The sequence below is a fragment of the Canis lupus genome, chromosome 26 (assembly GCF_048164855.1).
Source record: "Canis lupus baileyi chromosome 26, mCanLup2.hap1, whole genome shotgun sequence".
NCBI lineage: Eukaryota > Metazoa > Chordata > Mammalia > Carnivora > Canidae > Canis > Canis lupus.
This window is the reverse complement of record NC_132863.1, coordinates 27,771,570-27,793,427: the sequence shown is the minus strand read 5'-3', so window position 1 is coordinate 27,793,427 and position 21,858 is coordinate 27,771,570. Positions and strand designations below refer to the sequence as shown.

The following is a 21,858-nucleotide window of genomic DNA, read 5'->3' as shown; positions in this document are numbered from 1 at the left end:
ATACTAAACTATGGTTTTTCTGTTCTCCAAGGTTCTTTTAGAGCAGGATATATTTCATCGTTCCTTGATGGCTTGTTGTTTGGAAATTGTGCTCTTTGCCTATAGCTCACCTCGTACTTTCCCCTGGATTATTGAAGTTCTCAATTTACGACCATTTTATTTTTATAAGGTGAGATGAGAGTTACAATAACATTTAATGTTACCTAGTGTCTGAATTTAGACCGATGCCAATATTATACTTATTGGCATGATTTAGTTAATATTTTGTCATCTGTGCTACTTTCAAGGTAGTAATAGAAAAGTTAGTTTGAAGAGTTAAATCTTTATACCTAAAATATGCCTTAAGTTACGAAAAATGTAGATCATTGGAAAGCTTATCCATATGAATTGCTGACTGAGTGGGGTTTGAATTTTTTTTTCATGACTTAAGGAAAATTGCTTCTGTATATTTACTTGAATGTTGCTGTGTGTTTTCAGATTTTCTCTTAAGAAATATAGGTAATTTTATTCAAGGACAGTGTTGTTTTTGGCCTTATCTGATAGCAGTTCATTTTTATTTGTAACATGCTTTTTTCATTCAAGAAGTTAAATGCCTTTGTTTTTTTAGCCACATAAATAATATATTCTCCTTGAAGAAAAACAAGTAATACATATAAATGTAAATATTAAAATTATACATTATAATCCTAATTATAAATAATAATCACTTAATACTTTTGTGCATATACTTTCAGACTTTGTTGTAGGATTTACTCTTATTTAAATGGAATTACGTAATATAAGCAGAATTCCTTTTAAATACATTATTTTTTCTGTTCTTTTTGAGCTACTGGAAAGAATAGTCTGAGAAGGGACAGTAAATTCAAAATAGCTCTGGACTTGGAACCCATGACCTAAGTTTTACCACTGTTGGGCTTCTGGCCAGTTTCCACGTATCATTTCCTCATTTTTCTGTGTATACAAAAACCAGAAATGTATGTGAACGTATTATGAAGATCTTAAAAACTCCTTCATAAAATATATTAATAAGACATTGAAACATGGTTCAAGAATATCATTGGTTCTGTGTCATCATAAGACCAAAGGTAGTCATACATGCAAGCCTAGTACAGAAATGATTATTTGATACTACATAAGCTTTTCAATTTTCTTTTTATCAGGTTATTGAGGTGGTGATCCGCTCAGAGGAAGGGCTTTCCAGGGACATGGTGAAACACCTGAACAGCATTGAAGAACAAATTTTAGAGAGTTTAGCGTGGAGTCACGATTCTGCATTGTGGGAGGCTCTCCAGGCTTCAGCAAACAAAGTTCCTACTTGTGAAGAAGTGAGTATATTTTCTTTGGAGTAATATCTGTATATTTGCTGAACATACTGAGCCACCCAGGCACCCCAGCCTGGAGTAATATTTTCTTTGGAGTAATATCTGTTCTAATCCATTGCCCATTTTTTAATCAGGTTGTTTTTTATTATTGAATTATAGGAGTTCTTTATATATTGTAGATACAACTCTGTTATCCAATATGATTTGCAAAACTTTCCTTCCATTCTTTGGGTTGTCGTTTTACTTTTTTTTTTTTTTTTTAACATTTTATTTTTAAGTAATCTTTACACCCAAGCTGGGGCTCAAACTTAAAATCCTGAGATCAAGAGCAGCATGCTCCCCCAACTGAGCCAGCTAGGTGCCCCCTTGATAAAGTCTTTTGGAACATAGAGTTTTTAATTTTGATGATGTCCTATTTATCTGTTTTTTTCTTTTATTATTTGTCCTTTTGAAGTTTTATCTTAGAAGCCCATTAATTTTATTTATCTTTTTTTAAAGATTTTATTTATTTATTCATGAGAGACAGAGAGAGAGAGGCAGAGACACAGGCAGAGGGAGTAGTAGCAGGCTCCATGCTGGGAGCCCGATGTGGGACTCCATCCCGGGTCTCCAGGATGACGCCCTGGGCTGAAGGTGGCGCTAAACCGCTGAGCCACCCGGGGATCCCCCCCCCCAGAAGCCCATTAATTTTAGCATTTTTAGTTTTCAAATGTCTATGTAAAAAATTAAATATTTTTCGTTAATGGTAGTAAAAATTGAAAAAAATCAGAGAAGTTTGTGCCTAATACAAGTGACACATTTCACAGTTTAGTATCAGGTAAGAAGTTGAGTTTTTTCCCCTTTACCTCTGTATTGTTCTTTTGTAACTCCTGTCTTTTCATCCTTATTTGCTTTTCTCCTTACACTTCATGAAACCTGATGAATTTTTCTGTAATCCCAAACTACTGGAAAGACTATCCAAGACCAGAAAGAACTAAAAAGATGATTTCTTGAAATCTCTCTTCCATGCATCTTTGGACCTTTTTTTTTTTTTAAGATTTTATTTATTTATTCACGATAAGCAGAGACCTAGGCAGAGGGAGAAGCAAGCTTCCTGCAGGGAGCCTAATGTAGGACTCGATCCCAGGATCCTAGGATCACTCAACCACTGAGCCACCCAGGTGCCCCGCATCTTTGGAATTCTGCCGCAAACTGTGATTAACTAGACAATCTTTAGTATTCATCAATATTTCCATTGTAGAATCCCTTGAGAAAGAAAAAAAGCTATGGACTTGAATAAGAGGATTTGGGGGGAAGCCCTTGCTGTATCACTTACTTGTACGTCCTTGGGCAAATTTCATATTTTGAGCCTCTATTTTCTCATCCTTAAGAGGAAATAGATAGTGCCTACCTAATCAGTTTATTTCTAAAAGTAGTCAATAAACTTAAGGAGATAAATTATAAGATTAAGTGAGATATATTTAACAATATTGACTATTGAGCACTTTATACAAGTTTTATTTTGTGAACAAGAAAGAGGGAAAGAGGGCAGCCCGGGTGGCTCAGCGGTTTGGCATCTGCCTTAGATCCTGGAGACCCAGGATCGAGTCCCACGTCGGAGTCCCTGCATGGAGCCTGCTTCTCCCTCTGCCTCTCTCTCTCTCTCTGTGTCTCTCTCATGAATAAATAAAGAAAATCTTAAAAAAAAAAAAAAGAAAGAAAGAAAGAGGGAAAGAGAAAACATTTAAAGTAGTTAAAAAAAAACTTTTTTCTCAATTTTCGGTTACAAGTGTTCATTAGTGGGTTTATCTATATGTAAAGCAAAAGGTTTTTGTATTTTACAGGTTATATTCCCAAATAACTTTGAAACAGGAAATGGGGGAAATGTACAGGGACATCTTCCCATGATGCCGATGTCTCCTCTAATGCATCCAAGGGTCAAAGAAGTTCGGACTGACAGTGGGAGTCTTCGAAGGGGTAGGTTCAACATGGGTAAAACAATGAACAAAATAACAAAGATAATTTTCTCAAAGAAAATACCAACTCTTGCTAATACAGTATTATGAAATCTAATTTCTTCATCAGGATTTAAAAGGGGGCTTATAAAAAATAATAGAAATGTAAAGGGGCAGTTAGTTGGCTCAGTCAGTTGAGCATCCAATTCTTGGTTTCAGCTCAGGTCTTTTTTTTTTTTTTTAAGGTTTTATTTATTCATGAGAGGCACAGAGAGAGGGGCAGAGACACAGGCAGAGAGAGAAGCAGGTTTCCTACAGGGAATCAAATGCGGTACTGGATCTTAGGACTCCAGGATCACACCCTGTGCCAAAGGCAGATACTCAACCACTGAGATACCCAGGCGTCCCTCAGCTCAGGTCTTGATCTTGGGGTCCTGGGATTGAGCCCTGCATTGGGCTCCATGCTCAGGGCACAGTCTGCTTGTTCTTTTCCCTCTGCTCTTCCCCCCCACTCATGCTCTCTCTTCTCTCTCAAATAAATAAAGAAATCCTCAAAAAAAATTTTTTTAATTAAAAAATGAAGAGGGGCTTATACCAATACCTTTATGTAGCCCATTGTATAGTTTCTTTACCAAAGTAATAAGATTTTTGCTCTGATTTTTTTTTCATTTTTTAGAGAAAGAGTGGGGGAGGGGAGAGGAAAAAAATCTTAAGCAGGCTCCACACCCAGTGCAGAGCCAAATTGGGGGGCTCCATCTCACAGACCTGTTGCTCTGATTTTTAATATCTCTTTTTTAAATTGCCATGTCAGTTGTAGAAAGAGTATTTTAGCATTTTAATAAACCCACAACTTTTCTAAGATTTTATTTATTTAAAGAGCACAGGGTGAGGGGCAGAGGGAGAGAGAGAATCTCAAGCAGACTCCACACTAAGCATGGAGCCCAATATGAGACTTGATTTCATGATATTGAGATCATGACCTGAGCTGAAATCAAGAGTGGGATGCTCAACCAACTGAGCTACCTAGGTGCCCCAACATACAGCTTTTCTAAATGCTAATGGAAAACTCTGTGAATAAGCAAAATACCTACTTTTCAGATGTGACAAAAGTTATGTTCTTTTTCCATGTATGTCTCTGTAGAAAGATAAATATTTGAAGCAGAGGGGCACCTGAGTGGCTCAGTTGGTTGAGCATCCACCTCTTTTTTTTTTTAAGATTTTTTTTTTTAAGATTTTATTTACTTATTCATAAGAGACACAGAGAGAGAAAGGCAGAGATAAAAGATATAGGCAGAGAGAGAAGCAGGCTCCATGCAGGGAGCCCAATGTGGGACTCAGTCCCGGGACTCCAGGATCACACCCTGGGCTGAAGGCAGGTGCTAAACTGCTGAGCCACCCTGGCACCCCTAATCTTTTGATCACATATCCCTGAACTAACTTTAGATGAACAAGTATTCATTTTTCACATAGCTCTTGATCCTTTTTTGGACCATAATTGTGTGTGCGTGCAGGCACATGCATAGTCTTTGCTTTACATCTAGTGCTAGATTATAAAAATGTGCAAGCTCTGCATACAAAACAATCTTCATAAGCAATGGAAATGATTAGGATTATTTTATGATCTTTAAGAAATTTTACTGGGTGCCTGGGTGGCTCAAGTTGAGTGTCTGCCTTTGGAGAGGTTCATGATCCCAGGGTCCTAAGATCAAGCCCCACATTGGGCTCCCTGCTCAGCAGGGAGTCTGCTTCTTCTTCTCCCTTTGCGCCTCTGCCCTGTTTTTGCTCTCTCTTGCACACGCTTTCTCTCTCTTCCTCAAATAAATAAGTTAAATCTCAGGGCACCTATGTGGCTTAGTGGTTGAGCTTGTGCCTTTGGCTCAGGTTGTGATCCTGGGGTCCTGGGCTCAAGTCCCACATCTGGCTCCCTGTAGGGAGCCTGCTTTTCCCTCAACTTATGTCTCTGCCTCTTTATGTGTCTCATGAATACATAAAGTCTTTAACAAAAAAATAAGTAAGTAAAAAAAAAAAAAAAAAAAAAAATAAGTAAGTAAATACGTAAATGTAAAGTGTTTTTTTTTTTGTTTGTTTTTTTGTTTTTTAAGATTTTATTTATTCATGAGAGGCAGAGACACAGGGAGAAGCAGGCTCCATGCTGGGAGCCTGACCTGGGACTCAATCTGGTTCTCCAGGATCACGCCCCGGGCTGAAGGTGGCGCTAAACCGCTAAGCCCCTGGGGCTGCCCCTAAAGTCTTTTTTAAAAATGCAACCAAGAGAATCAAATAATGAAAAAATCCTTAGAAAACAATTAATATTGAGCCTTGACTCTGGGCAGAAGAAGACAATTAATTAATTTGTATATTTATTAGTTGTTCACTGTAGCTTTTCCACAACTGGGCTAGGAAAAGATAATTTGAAGGGGTTTACAGCTAACTTCATGGCTATAATGTGAATCCTCTATTGAAATGTCAGCTTTTAACATTTCTAGTCAGATTCAACAGCTGCCTTAGATTTCTTGTGTGTAAGGATCCAGGTTGGGACGCCTGGGTGGCTCAGCCGTTGAGTGTCTGCCTTTGGCTCAGGGCTTGATCCCAGTCCGGGGGTCAAGTCCCACATCGGGCTCCCACTTGGGAGCCTGCTTCTCCCTCTGCCTGTGCCTCTGCCTCTCTCTGTGTGTCTCTCATGAATAAATAAATGAAATCTTTAAAAAGAATAAGAAAAAGGATCCAGATAGACTCCCATTAGTAATGGGAGCTACAATAAAACTTAATACTTTCTACTGAGGTTGGGAAATCAGAGCCGCTTTCATAAGCCCCAGAATTACAGAGAGATTTTTGTTAAACCATGACTATTTGTCCACTTACCTCATTAATACAGAGAGCTGTCAAATCATTGCCAGAAGTAATCTTTATACCTCGTAAGCATGTTTTGAAAATATATTATATGGCTGTCTAGTTATCTAGTGAATGTAAAAATAAATAGTGAAATGTTTTTTATTTTCTTTAACATTTACTTATTTAAGTGATCTCTTCCATTCTGGGGCTCAAACCCAAGACTCCCAAGATCAAGAGGCCCATGTACCACCGACTGAGCCAGCGAGGTGCCCTGAAATGCTTTCACTTAAAAAGCATAGTATATGAGTGCCTGGCTGGCTCAGTCAGTGGTTTGGGGACCTCTTGATCTCGATTGTGAGTTTGAGCCTCATGATGGGTATAAAAATTACTTTTAAAAAGTTTTAAAATAGGGACGCCTGAGTGACTCAGTGGTTGAGCATCTGCCTTCAGCTCGGCGTGATCCTGGGATCCTGGGATTGGGGTCCTGGATTGGACTCCCTGCAAGGAACCTGATTCTCCCTCTGCCTGCCTGTGTGTGTCTCATGAATGAATGAATGAATGAATGAATAAATAAATAAAATCCTTTTAAAAATTAAAAAAATAAAAAGTTTTAAAATAGGGAGGCTCAGTGGCTCATTTGGTTGAGCATCTGCCTTGGGCTCAGGTCATCATCCCGGAGTCCAGGATGGAGCCCAGTGGCATTGGGTTCCCTTCTCAGTGGGGAGTCTGCTTCTCTGTCTGCCCCTCCCCCCACTTGTGTACTCTCTTTTTCTCTCTCAAATAAGTAAAATCTTTTCCAAAATAAAAAGTAGGGGCGCTCAGGTGGCTCAGTGGTTGAGTGTCTGCCTTTGGCTCAGGTCGTGGTCCCAGAGTCCTGGGATGGAGTCCCACATCAGGTACCCCCCGGGGAGCCTGCTTCTTCCTCTGCCAATGTCACTGCCCCTCTCTCTGCGTCTTTCATGAATAAATAAATAATTTTTTTTTTAATAAAAATAAAGAATAAAGGGGCGTCTGGAGGGCTCAGTTGGTTAAGCATCTGACTCTTGATTTTGGCCCAGCTCATGATCTCAGGATCATGAGATTGAGCCCTGCTTCTGCTCTGCACTGGACTTAGAGCCTGCTTAGGGTTCTTATTCTCCCTCTCCTGCTCCTCCTCCTGCCCCACGTGTGCGTGCATGCGCGCTCAAATAAATCAATCAATAAATAAATAAAACTTAAAGAATAAAAAAAAATTTAAAGAATAAAGCATATCATATTCCTGTAAAGAAACAATGGATTGGGGAAGGTAAGGAAGGATTAAAGATGTAGGATTGTAAGGGGCTAGGGGAACCTTTGCATTTGGTAGAGAGGGAAAGCTGCTCCTATGGAAGGATAGCATTGAAAATAGATATAATCTATAACCTAACTTTATTTTTGATCAACACACTGCCAACCCTCAGATTAAGGCAAGTTAATCATATCACCTTTATGTATCTTTATCTTCTAATGGGCTTATAAAAGATGATTCTGTACCTACTAAGTGAGAAAGCCATAGTACCTTAAACTGCTTATGTGTGGGCATATTGGAAGAAGCAAAACTGTGAACCAAATCACTGATTTTCCTTATTTACTAGATAAAATTGAGGGACAGAAGCTAATTGGACTACTTCAATTTAGTGGTCACTTCATTCTACCTCTCAACCTCTACTTTACCCTTAATGTTTTGCTCCTTTTTTCCTTTTTAAAGATTTTATGTGGGCAGCCCCGGTGGCGCAGCAGTTTAGCACTGCCTGCAGCCCGGGGTGTAATCCTGGGGACCCGGGATTGAGTCCCACATTGGGCTCCCTGAGTGGAGCCTGCTTCTCCCTCTGCCTGTGTCTCTGCCTCTCTCTCTCTCTCTGTGTCTCTCATGGATAAATAAATAAAATCTTTAAAAAAAAATAAAGATTTTATATATTTATCCATGAGAGACACAGAGAAAAGGCAGAGACATAGGCAGAGGGAGAAGCAAACTCCTCGCAGGAGCCCAATGTGGGACTCGATCCCGGAACTCCAGGATCATGCCCTGAGCCACCCAGGTGTCCCTTGTTTTGCTCCTTTCGTAGTAGGCAGGAGTTTGGGAAACCAAGAAGATGAGTTATCATAATTTTCACATGTAATGACTTTTCATTCTTTCACTAGATTTTCTTATATTTCATGAAGACAGAAGCCATGTTATTTACTGCTAAATCCCTAGTGCTTAACATAGTAGCTCAATATCTATTTTTTGAATGAATGAGTATGATGCATTATTTGGGAATATGATCAAACTGTTTTAAATTTATTTTTCTGGGATCCCTGGGTGGCACAGCGGTTTGGCGCCTGCCTTTGGCCCAGGGCGCGATCCTGGAGACCCGGGATCAAATCCCACATCGGGCTCCCGGTGCATGGAGCCTGCTTCTCCCTCTGCCTGTGTCTCTGCCTCTCTCTCTCTCTCTCTCTCTCTCTGTGACTATCATAAATAAATAAAAATTAAAAATAAATAAATAAATAAATTTATTTTTCTTTCTATTAGATATGCAACCATTGTCTCCAATTTCTGTCCATGAACGCTACAGTTCTCCTACTGCAGGGAGTGCTAAGAGAAGACTTTTTGGGGAAGACCCCCCAAAGGAAATGCTTGTGGACAGGATCATAACAGAAGGAACAAAATTGAAAATTGCCCCTTCTTCAAGCATTACTGCTGAAAATATATCAATTTCACCTGGGCAGAGTCTTCTAACTATGGCCACAGCCATAGTCACAGGGACAACAGGACATAAAGTTACAATCCCATTGCACGGTAACATTTTAATGCCTTTATCTTATATTTTTTCTGAATTGGTTAATTAAGATTTGTCTTGCTGGATTGGATCACGTGGCCTTTTTAACCCAGTTTCTTTTGAACCTGTACTATTTTTTTTTAATTTATTATTTTAGAGCAGTTTTGGGTTCACAGCAAATTGAGTAGAAGGTACAGGGGTTTCCCATATACCCACTGCCACACATACACAGCTTCCATCACCATCAGCATCCTGCACCAGAATAGCATATTTGTTAACAATGGATGAACCTACATTGACACATCATTATTATCCCAAGTCTATAGTTTACATTAGGGTTCACTCTTGGTATTGTACATTGTATAGATTTTGACTAAAGTTTAATGACACATATCCACCATTATAGTATTATACAGAATAGTGTCATTGCCATAAAAATCCTGTTTCCATCTTTTGTTTTTGTTTTGTTTTGAACTTACACGGTTTTTTGAATTTTCACATTTTAAAAATTTACCATTCTTTTTGTTAAGACTATTTTACTTTTTTATCTGAGCTTTATGAATGAGTTGCAAAAATCTTGTTTCTTGATTAAAAACATCTCCTTTAGAGTTCAAAAGAAAACAGTATTTTTTCAGAGCAGAAATAGAAAACAAGGGTGTTATAACCTAGAATTAAAAAAAAAAATCTAGAATTAATATTTTTGTGGATTTCTTCTCCTTTTCTCACCTATTCCTATGTTTATACATAGATAGTTAAAGATAATTGACAACCTTTCTGGAACACATGCAGCTTATTTCTAAAACTGAAAACTCTTGTTTATATGTTTAGGTATTGCAAATGATGCTGGAGAAATCACACTGATACCAATTTCCATGAACACAGCTCAGGAGTCCAAAGTCGAGAGTCCTATATCACTTACTGCTCAGTCATTAATTGGTGCTTCTCCGAAACAGACTCATCTGACTAAAGCGCAAGAGGCACATCCAACTGGAATAAGCAAACCAAAGAGAACTGGTTCTTTAGCACTGTTTTATAGAAAGGTATGTGATTTTATGGCATCCAAAAGATCTCATTTGGGGTGCCTGGCTGGCTCAGTCAGTAGAGCATGTGACTCTTAATCATAGGGTTGTAAGTTCGAGCCCTATATTGGGTATAGAGATTATTTAAAAATAAAATGATCTCATTTAATCAGTGCATCTATTGAGTAATAGAGCACCTTTAGCATTCTCTTTTGTGTGTATGGTAAAATATACATAATATAAAATTTATCATTTTAACCATTTTTAAGTGTACAGTAAAGTTTCATTAAGTACATTCACATTGATACACAGTTTTCACCATCATCCATCCCAGAACATTGTCATCTTCCTAAACTGAAACTCTGTTCCAATTACAATAATTCCCCATTCCTCTTCCCACCACCAGCTCCCGGCAGCCACCATTCTTCTTTCTGTCTCTATGCATTTAACTATTCCAGGTACCTCATATAAGTACAAATATGCATCCTTTTGTAACAGGGTTTGTTTCACTTAGCATAAGTCTTCAAGATTCATCCATATTATAGCATCATTCAGAATTTCCTTTTTAAGTCTGAATAATATCCCACTGTATTTATATATCACATTTTGTTTTTCAGTTCATCCATACATGAACATTTAGGTTGTTTCTACCATTTGGTTATTGTGAATAATGCTGCTATGAACATTAGTGTACAAATATCTACTCAAGTCTCTGTTTTCAGTTTTCTTGTATATATACCCAGAAGTGGAATAGTAATTCTGAATTTAATTTTTTGAGGAACTGTCATACCATTTTCCACAGTGTCAGCCCCATTTTATATTCCTGCTATAGAGACGCCTGGGTGGCTCAGGGGTTGAGTGTCTCTGCCATCAGCTCAGGGCATGATCCTGGAGTCCCGTGATGGAGTCCTGCATTGGGCTCCCTGCATGGAGTCTGCTTCTGAATCTGCCTGTGTCTTTGCCCCCCTCCTTCTCATGAATAAATAAATTCTTTAAAAAAAACAGTTTTATATTTCTGCTACCATACATGAGGTTCCAAGTTCTCCACATTCTTGTCAACTCTGTTTTCTGTTATTTTTTAAGATTTTATTTATTTATTGATGAGAGACACAGAGAGAGAGGCAGAGACATAAGGCAGAGGGAGAAGCAGGCTCCATGCAGGAAGCCTGATGTAGGACTCCATCCCAGGACCCCAGGATCACACCCTGAATCAAAGGAATACAGATGCTCAACCACTGAGCAACCCACATGTCCCATGTTATTTTTGATAGTAGCCATTTTAATGAGACTGAAGAGTGGGGAGGGCACGTTCGTGGCTCAGTCGGTTAAGTCTCTGCCAGATCATGATGGCAGGGTCCTGGCATTGAGCCCCGCATCAGGCTCCCTGCTTAGCAAGGAGTCTGCTTCTCCCTCTCTCTCTTCCCTCCCTGCTCATGCTCGCTCTCGCTTGCTCTTTCTCAAATAAATAAAATCTTAAAAAAAAAAAAAAGAAAAACAGAATGAAGTGGTATCTCATAGTTTTGATTTGCATTTCCCTAATTATTAGTGGTGTTGAGCATCCATCATGTGTTTATTGGCCATCTGTTTTCCTTGGAGAAATATTTATTAAAGTCTTTTGCCCATTTTGTATTTGAGGTTTGTCATTGAGCTGTAGTTCTTTATATATTCAGGATAAGAATCCTTATCAGGTTTATAATCTGCAAGTATTTTCTCCCATTCCAGGAGTTTCCTTTTCTCTGTGTTGATAGTCATTTTGACTTTGAAGAAGTTCAGTTTGTCTATGTTTTATTTTACTGTCTTTTCCTTTTTGTGTCATATCCAAGAAATCATGGAGCATTCCAATGTCATGAAGCTTTTCCCCCTGTTTTTTTGTAGGAGTTTTATATTTTCAGCAATTGTGTTTAATTCTTTGATTCACTTTGAGTTAATTTTGTATATGGTAGAAGATGAGGATCTATCCTCATTCTTTTGCATCTGTTTTCTCAACACTATTTGTTGAAAAGACTCTTTCCCCTTGAATGGTCTTGGCACCATTTTCCAAAGCCATTGAACCATATGTGTGACAGCTTATTTCTGGGCTCTTTTCTAAGCATTGTCCTCGTAATTTCTTTTTTTTCTTTTTAGGATTTTATTTATTTATCCATGAGAGAGACACGGGGCAGGGGTGGGGTACAGAGACACAGGTGGAGGGAGAAACAGGTTCCATGCAGGGAGCCCAATGTGTGGGACTCAACCCTGGGACCCCAGGGCTCACGCTCTGAGCCAAGGCAGACACTCACCACTGAGCCACCCAGGCATCCCTGTCCTCTTAATCTCTGTGTTTATGGTAGTCCTATACTGTTTTGATTACTAGAACTTTGTAGTGTGTTTTAAAATTGGGAAATGTGAGCCTTCCAACTTTGTTCTTCTTTTTCGAGATTATTTTGGCAATCCAGAGCCCCTTGAGATTCCACATGAGTTTTAGGATGGATTTTTCTTAAGATGGATTTTTCTATTTCTGTAAAAAAACATCATGGGGATTTTGATAGGGATTGCACTGAATCTAAATTGCTTTGACTAGTATTGACATCTTATTACTGTTATTAAGCCTTCAAGTCCACAAATATGGGATATCTTTCCATTTATTTGTGTTTTGGGTATTTTGTTTTTTAGTTAACATACAGTGTTTTATTATTTTAGTTTCTTTCAGCAGCATTTTGCAGTTTTCAGTATATACTCTTTTACCTCCTTGGTTGATTCCTAACTATTATTCATGATATTATAAATGCATTTGCTTTCTTTATTTTATTTTGGGGTTATTCATTATTGGTGGTATAGGAAAAGAGATATTTTATTTTATTTTATTTTAAGATTTTATGTATTTACTCATGAGAGACACAGGCAGAGGGAGAAACAGGCTCCACACAAGGAGCCCAACATGGGACTCGATCCCAGGTCTCCAGGATCACACCCTGGGCTGAAGGCAGTGCTAAACCGCTAAACCACCGGGGCTGCCCTTCATCATTAATTCTTGAAAGACTTGCCCTTTTCTCTACTCCCATTGCCTCCTCTACTCTGACTCCCCAAATCCTACCTCCACTTTGTGCCTTTCTAGGCTTGTTTTATTTATTTTCTTTTATTTTTATTTTTATTTATGATAGTCACACACACACACACACAGAGAGAGAGGCAGAGACACAGGCAGAGGGAGAAGCAGGCTCCATGCACCGGGAGTCTGACGTGGGATTCGATCCCGGGTCTCCAGGATCGCGCCCTGGGCCAAAGGCAGGCACCAAACCGCTGTGCCACCCAGGGATCCCTCTAGGCTTGTTTTAAAAACAGAGATTGAAAATGCAGGTTTTCCCCCATTCCCTATTTTTAATTTTCAAAATGGCAGATTTCTGCCTTTGATAATGAATCTAAGATTGACAGAAATAAAACTTTAGTTTTGAATTTTTAATTCTGAATCTATTTCAGAATCTGGTTTTTTTAGCATATTGATATAGATTAGGAGATAGAAAAATTTATCCTCAAAGAGAATAGTATGTCTTTATCTATAAGGAGCATAAGTGTCCAGGTCTATAGTGAATTCAAAATAACCATTCCTTGAATAAATTACAGCTATTAATTATGTTGAACTCCATGTGATACTGGTGTTCTGTGCCTGAATGGAATTTTCTATGAATTTTTTGTTAAAATCAGAAGACTTTCAGAATATGTTTCTGTAATGCATTGGATCAACTCTGTAAAAGATACTTAACAAGTATTATTTAATTACATATTTCTTGTAATCTTTTAAGTTAGGACTGTATCTTTTATTTTCTATCACAAATACAAAGTTTTAGCATCTTTCCCACTTGTCTGACCGAAATGGATTCCGTTTATCTCTTGGCCATCTCAACCAGAAATAAGGTGATAGGATGCAGAAAATTAGTTTGCTATAAAATGAATCACTTGTGAAAAAAAAAATGAATCACTTGTGGCTTTGGAGTCAACCACCTCTCTTTTTTTCAGATTAGTGTGTTGGATAGGTTACATTTGTTTTTAAACTCTAATTTGTGGATTATTTTCCTGCCAAAGATACTTTTATATAAGGGATATTTGACTCTTTTTCATTATTTTTCCCTGAACATTTAAATTTAAAGGCTTAAAACAGTAAAACATAATGCTTCTTGGATGACTGGAAACCATTTTAGACTCTTGTATGGACCTTCTGGTATATTTGCATTACTATCAGTTCATACAAAGATTATAAAAATGAGGGACACCTGGGTGGCTCAGCAGTTGAGCATCTGCCTTTGGTTCAGGGCGTGATCCTATAGTCCCAGGATCGAGTCCCACATCAGGCTTTCTGCATGGAGCCTGCCTCTCCCTCTGCCTATGTCTCTGCCTCTCTCTCTGTGTGTGTCTCTCATGAATAAATAAATAAATTAAATATTTTTAAAATAATAGTAAATAATTTTAAAAATAAAAAAATTACAAAAATGAAAGGCTTCAAGGCATTGAACTGAATTTAATATTCCATTTATGTGCTTGTGGAAACAATGTAGAACATAGGGGAAGCCTTTTATTTATTTTTTTTATTTTTATTTATTTATTTATTTTTATTTATGATAGAGAGAGAGAGAGAGAGAGAGGCAGAGACATAGGCAGAGGGAGAAGCAGGCTCCATGCACCGGGAGCCCAACATGGGATTCGGTCCCGGGTTTCCAGGATCGTGCCCTGGGCCAAAGGCAGGCGCCAAACCGCTGCGCCAACCAGGGATCCCAGGGGAAGCCTTTTAAATTGTTTAGCTTTCTGACTTATTCTTGAAGTCAAACATTTTAGCTCTTTATTATATGACTTTTCTTTTTGAGATTTTATTTTTAAGTAATCTCTACATGCAACCTGGAGCTTGAACCCACAACCCCGAGATCAAGAATTGTATGCTCCACCAACTCAGTCAGCCAGGCACCCCTACTATCTGACATTTTAGACTTTGTGGCAGTTTTATCTGAACAAAAAAAATGGTGGGAATTTCTGAACACTTGAAAAATTATGTATTCATAATGGTTATGATGCAAGTAAATCCTGCAGTTAGTGTTTCTTTATTTACATAGGTGACAGCACAGAGGACATCTTTTTCAAAATAATTTTTTAAGATATTTATTTACTTATTTGTTTATTAGAGCATATGACAGAGATCACGGGCAGGGGGGAGGAGTAGAGGGAGGAGCAGATTCACCACTAAACAGGGAGCCCAACACGGGGCTGAATCCTTGGAATCTAGATCATGACCTGAGCCCAAGGCAGATGCTCAACCAACTTAGCCACCTAGGTACCTCTTTAAGATGGTTTTCTAAAGAGAATTTTGCTTCAATCTGTGGTCTCCTGCTGTAGGACAGAAATTTTATGTAATTTTACATAATATTTATCAACAGCCTAGGTGTTTGTCAGTCTTGGCCCAAATCCCATGTTCATGGTAAGAGGTAAATTAGAGAAATTACTTGTTTTTTTTGTTGTTGTTTTTTGTTTTGTTTTTGTCTTAATGTACTACCTTCCATCTTAGGTCTATCATTTGGCAAGTGTCCGCTTACGTGATTTATGTTTAAAACTGGATGTTTCAAATGAGTTACGAAGGAAGATATGGACATGTTTTGAATTTACTTTAGTTCACTGCCCTGATCTTATGAAAGACAGACATTTGGATCAGCTGCTCCTTTGTGCCTTTTACATCATGGCAAAGGTAATATATAAACTAGGGGAAGCTCTTGGTCCTAGTTTCCCATTCTTTTATTCTTCACAGGAAGAAAAAGCTCAGATATTTGAAGTTGCTTTTATTTGAAGCACGAAGTGAAGAGAAAAATCTGTTGCACTTACTAGTTTGCCTTAAATGCTATTTGCTGGGCAGCTCAGGTGGCTTAGTGGTTTAGCGCCACCTTCAGCCCAGGGCCTGATCCTGGAGACCCAGGATGGAGTCCCATGTCAGACTTCCTGCATGGAGCCTGCTTCTCCCTCTGCCTGTGTCTCTGCTTCTGTGTGTGTGTGTGTGTGTGTGTGTGTGTGTGTGTGTGTCTCATGAATAAACAAAATCTTTTTTTTTTAATAAACAAAACCTTTAAAAAAAAATGCTGTTTGCCAGCACTGCCCACCACTGTTAATTAAGTTAAATTCCAGCTACTGTATCTATTCTCTAGACTCCATTTCTTTAGCTTTCCCATATCATAAGACTACATTGGTTGTAAAGAAATTGGAATAGATCTTAGAGACCATTTGTAGTATATGGCTCTCCATATTATTAATGTGAACGGCACCATTGCCACCCCCATCCCTGTGACACCTCTCATCTGATACTTCACAGTAAAATGATCATTATGTTGTAGGCTGATAACTAAGGCCCAGAGCTGCAAGTAACTTGTCAAAGTTATACAATTAATAAATGGCAACCTAGGATTTCCTATTTCATAATTTAATGAATTCATAATTCATAAAATAGCTTGTATAACATTGCTCTCTAGTGATTTGTTGCACCACCTTACAAGAGCATTTTATTTTGTAGTTGCTACAACATTGTATGTTTTTATCATAAAATAATATCTTACTTGTTTTTTAAAATTCTGATATATCTGAGACAATCACCTATAACTTTGGTCTGAACCATATGACCACACTGGCAGTCCTAGTAAGTGTACATAGTTATCTAAATTTTAAGCTTTTTGAGACAGAGAACATGTTTTTAGACTTATTTTTGATTATCCTCTCACAGGGCTTTTTTTAAATCTCTGTACAAAATAAATACTAATAAATGTTATTAACTAATCATTTGTGTTTTCCAGAGAACTATCAGAGTTCAGGCTTTGCCATTTCTAGCTCATCATTATAGAGAAAAGGTTTAGTGGTAATGGACTTTGATTGAAGTAGACGGAAGGAGTAAATTAAGTAAACTTTATAATAAATAAGCCAGAAAAGATACCTTTATAGATGAAAATCCATTTTCTTCCTTTTGGCCACCACTGTAAATTTTCTGGCTAAGCATTAGAAACCCTATAATCAAAAAAAAAGAAAGAAAGAAAGAAAGAAAGAAACCCTATAATCTGTCCTAAAATATTAAAAGCTTCATCGTGGGCAGCCCGGTGGCTCAGCGGTTTAGTGCTGCCTTCAGTCCAGGGCGTGATCCTGGAGACTGGGGATTGAGTCCCATGTCGGGCTCCCTGAATAGAGCCTGCTTCTCCTTCTGCCTGTGTCTCTGTCTGTTTCTCTCTCTCTCTCTGTCTCTCTCTCTCTCATGAATAAATAAATAAAATCTTTAAAAATAAATAAAATAAATAAAAGTTTCATTGTATAGTAACTGCTCAATTTTCTTGTGAATCACAAGAAATTTTCTGTCCTTTAGTATGTGGTTAATTTACTTTTAAATAAGTACTTCAAAAGCTAATAAAATCAGAGACTGCAGGGGATGCACAGATCTGAGTTTTCTTGTATCATTCTTTTTATAAAAAAATACATTTTCAGTAGAGTTATACCATAGCAATATCAGTGCTTTTGATTAATGAAACTATTAGCTGAGTTCCCAGAGGCCACAAAGCCTGAACTTTAAAGGTAGTAAATATCATAAATGGTAATGGTTTTTAGTCATGGACTGGCCTGGGGTTAATGGCTTTCTGCAAGACTGCTCTCAATGACAACTTATAATTGAAGTTTTGTTCAGAGCCTTTTTCTTTTAAGAGTAATTGATAAATACAGTTTTTATTTTCCTTAGGTAACAAAAGAAGAAAGAACTTTTCAAGAAATAATGAAAAGTTACAGGAATCAGCCCCAGGCTAATAGTCATGTGAGTTGCATTATTTTTCCTCCTGTCCAAAAATAGGTTTGTACTGTTTCTCTGTTGACAAGTCATATAGAAGGTAAATTTCTTTTACAGTTTTACTCTACTTTAGAGGGTTTTTGTTTGTTTGTTTTTAAGATTTTATTCATTTACTCATGTGAGACACACAGAGAGAGAGAGAGGTAGAGACACAGGCAGAGGGAGGAGCAGGCTCCACGCAGGGAGCCCGATGTGGGACTCAATCCCAGGACTCCAGGATCACACCCTGGGCCAAAGGCAGGTGCTAAACCGCTGAGCCACCCAGGGATCTCCCTAGAGTTTTTGGTTTAATGCATACTATTAAACTTTAAAGACAGTTTCAGAAAAGCCAGGAAGTTGGCTGCTTCTCACTCATCCATATATTTGCATATACTTGTTAACATATTCTCCTATTTCATTTGTTCATTTGTTGAATGGGGACATCTGTCACAAAAAATATGGGGCACCTGGCTAGTTCAATCAGTAGAGCACGTGAGTCACAGGGTCATGAGTTCAAACCCCACCATAGGGCATGGAGCCTACTTTATAAAAAAATCAAATGAAAAATATGTATGATAATAATATTCTTTAACTGTATGAGACTTGATTCTCTAATGATATTTGAATCCAGTGAAATTTGAGGATTTATTAACTTAAGTCAAGCTTCTTTTGCCATCTATTTTCTTTTTTTTTTTTAATATTTTATTTATTTGCTCATGAGAGACACAGAGAGAGAGAGAGAGAGAGAGAGGTAGAGACACAGGCAGAGGGACAAGCAGGCCCCACCCACGCAGGAAACCCGACACGGGGCTCGATCCTGGGTCTCCAGGATCACGCCCTGGGGTAAAGGCAGGCACTAGACGCTGAGCCACCCGGGCTGCCCTGCCATCTATTTTCTATTAAGAATCTTAATGTTTGCATCTTTAAATAGATATCAAGCATTTTTGATAATGTTGTTTTATAGTAGTGATGGTGAGAATCCTACAATCCTATACAACTTTTCAGCTATGGAAATATAAAATATTAACCTAGTGATGGCCTGGCACATAGTAAGTATTTAATGACTGTTGCCGGGATCCCTGGGTGGCGCAGCGGTTTGGCGCCTGCCTTTGGCCCAGGGCGTGATCCTGGAGACCCGGGATCGAATCCCACATCGGGCTCCCGGTGCATGGAGCCTGCTTCTCCCTCGGCCTGTGTCTCTGCCTCTCTTTCTCTCTGTGACTATCATAAATAAATAAAAATTGAAAAAAAATATTAAAAAAAAAAAAAAATGACTGTTGCCTCCATAATATTACTATTACTGTAGCTGAAGAACACAAGATTAAGCTACCTTAAAGCTTTGACCACTAAAGAGCCTGGTTGCTGTGCTCTAGGGAGCATAATAGCCTCCTTTTTGACCTTTGTGATCTGCCATCTCAGGAACAGATAACTGCTCAGATATCCCATGTTCAAGTACTGGTAGTCACACCCCCTTCTAAGAGAGCCCTACATATAATTTTACTTCCTTATCTAAGCTTCAAAACACAGTGATAGTAATACAGACATTAGAAGAGCCAAGTACAGGCATTTGTTATATCCTATGACAGGCTAAGAGTTTCTGGACCCTTCAGAAAAATCCCTCAGGAACAGAGCCTAGAGAGGTCCAGATTATCCCCAAAGATCATTAAGGTGAAGTTAGTGTGGTCTAAAATGGACCAACCCAGAGCTTCCTAAAAATCCTCTCAACACCAATACTCATAGGATGACAGGGAATCAGTCATGCTTTTCAGCTATATTGGAGGTAGGAAAGAATTTAGGGCAAAGAAGGGAAACAGATTTTCCTGTGCCACCTGAAAGGAGGTGGAAGTGAGATGGGAGCAGGAAAACAAGCCTTCATGAGATCAAATAATTCTCATGTAAGGAATTAAAAAAGGAAGAATAATAAGCTCAGATATTTGAAGTTGCTTTTATTTGACAAAACCTGCTCATTACTGTTTAGTTGCTATCTGCTACCTCAAGTCTTCTGTTTTGTAAACTCCTACAATGGTATGGTTTAGGTGATAGGCTCTGCTTCCATATGCCATCTACTAAGATGTTTGCCGTAATCTGCATTTGCCAGGCTAACAACCCCTTGCCCTTGATTATCACCCATACAGACAAATACCCTTTCACTGGTAACCTATTTTGTTCTTATTTTGGTTTTGCTTAACTTGTGCCTCTCTGACATAGCAGTCCTTTTTTTCTACTCTGACCTATAGGTCTATAGAAGTGTACTATTGAAAAGTATTCCAAGAGAAGTTGTGGCATACAATAAAAACATAAATGGTGATTTTGAAATGACAGATTGTGGTAAGTTGCCCAATTTAATAATCTATATATAGCATAACTTTGATTACATTGTACATAACACAGTGGGTGTCAGACAACATGGAGGCAATGATGTAGGTGGGATGGGTAATGCATATGTGAATGCATTAGGGAAAAAACAAGTTTGAGATAAATATGGGTCAGGTGCTTCCCTCCCCAGAGATGGTATAAATTGAAACCATTAACGTGTTCACCTGTTGTGTTTTAGAAGCTATTCCACATTTAAGTTACATATGTTAGTAAAACACATAAAAGGCTTCCCAGAACTTTTAAATAAATAGGTAAATACTCCTAATTTCCCCAACATGTGCCTATTTTAAGCATTAGGCATTTATAATAAATGATTTTCATCAATAAAAACTCATTTCTGATATTGACTATGTTAATTAGCAGAGCATTGGCCTTTGATTGAGATATGCCTAACAGAAACCCTTATAGTAGCCATCTATTGGGAATGAGCTTCCTGATTAAAACAGTGATTTACTCATGGACTATGCATTCTTCATTATTATGTTAATGGACTACGCAGACTGGTATTATTGATTAGAAAATGTCAGGGGCTCCTACGTGGTTCAGTTGATTGAGTGGCCAATTCTTGATTTAGGCTCAGGTCATGATGTCAGGGTCTTGGAGTTGTGGGGTTGAGCCCACATGGGGCTCCTTGATTAGTGTGGAGTCTGCTTATCCTCCCCCTCCCTTTTTGCCCCTCCCCTACATAGTTTGCGCTCGCTCTCTCTGATAAATAAAATCTTAAACCAAGAGAGAAAGAAAATTTAAGAGACCCAGATTATAGGTTAATCTAAGTAACACAAATGTAATACACCAGTGTATTATATCAGCATGTTGAAAACTACAATACTTCTTCCTCAGTGCCTTGTTTTAAGGATTACAAAGAATGATATGTGTGTGCTGTTTAACACAGATCTGTTTAAAGTAAGGCCTTAGTAACAGCTATTATTTATTATTTTTTAAGCAATATAAAATTTATTGTATCTTATTAGTATTTCATTTTAAATGTCTTTTTTCTTTTTTTTTTTCTTCAGAAGCTAATTTCTCTAAGGCCTTTTTTTTTTTTTTTTTTTAAGAATTTATGTATTTACTCATGAGACACAGAGACAGAAGCAGGCTCCATGCAGGAGCCCGACATGGGACTCGACACCCGGTCCTCAGGATCACGCCCTGGGCTGAAGGTGGCGCTAAACCGCTGAGCCACCAGGGCTGCCCCATATTCTTTTTTTAAAAGTACTTTGTAGGGCAGCCCCAGTGGCGCAGCGGTTTAGCGCCGCCTGCAGCCCAGGGCATGATCTTGGAGACCCTGGATCAAGTCCCACGTCAGGCTCTCTGCATGGAGCCTGCTTCTCCCTCTGCCTGTGTCTCTCTCTCTCTCTCTCTCTGTCTCTATGAATAAATAAATAATCTTTTAAAAAAAAATAAAAGTACTTTGTTAAAAAAAAAAAAAAAGTACTTTGTAGGGGGCACCAAAGTGGCCCAGTCAGTTAAGCAGTTAAACATCCAACTCTTGATTTCAGCTCACGTCATGATCTCGGGATTCTGAGATTGAGCCCTACCTCAGGCTCCACACTGAGTATGGAACCTGCTAAAGATTTTCTCTCCCTCTGCCCCTCCCCACCTTTCTCTCTCTCTCTCTCTCTCTACCTCTCTCAAAAATAAATAAATACTTTAGGGGTGCCTCGCTGGCTCAGTTGGAGGAATGTGTGACTCTTAAGGTTGTAAGTTTGAGCTCCATGTTGGGTGTAGAGATTAGTTAAATAAAACTTTCAGGGGTGCCTGGGTGGCTCAGTCAGGCCTGTGCATTCAGCTCAG

The 21,858-nt window shown here is 38.4% G+C and overlaps 1 protein-coding gene across 8 annotated transcripts in view; it reads left to right on the top strand.

The window, feature by feature from the left end:
• Window positions 1-21,858, top strand: part of RBL1 (RB transcriptional corepressor like 1) — a 59,669-nt gene that overhangs the window by 26,367 nt on the left and 11,444 nt on the right. For 5 of the 8 annotated variants that reach the window (XM_072800937.1, XM_072800941.1, XM_072800939.1 and 2 more), the window contains 8 exons: window positions 32-169; window positions 1,161-1,325; window positions 3,146-3,278; window positions 8,622-8,888; window positions 9,697-9,908; window positions 15,415-15,591; window positions 17,605-17,676; window positions 19,926-20,016. In XM_072800937.1, coding sequence (XP_072657038.1) covers window positions 32-169; window positions 1,161-1,325; window positions 3,146-3,278; window positions 8,622-8,888; window positions 9,697-9,908; window positions 15,415-15,591; window positions 17,605-17,676; window positions 19,926-20,016 — 1,255 coding nt within the window. Of the gene's footprint in view, window positions 1-31; window positions 170-1,160; window positions 1,326-3,145; window positions 3,279-8,621; window positions 8,889-9,696; window positions 9,909-15,414; window positions 15,592-16,681; window positions 17,555-17,604; window positions 17,677-19,925; window positions 20,017-21,858 lie in introns of those variants that run through there. The other 3 variants (XR_012018551.1, XM_072800938.1, XM_072800942.1) reach the window with 3 other exon arrangements.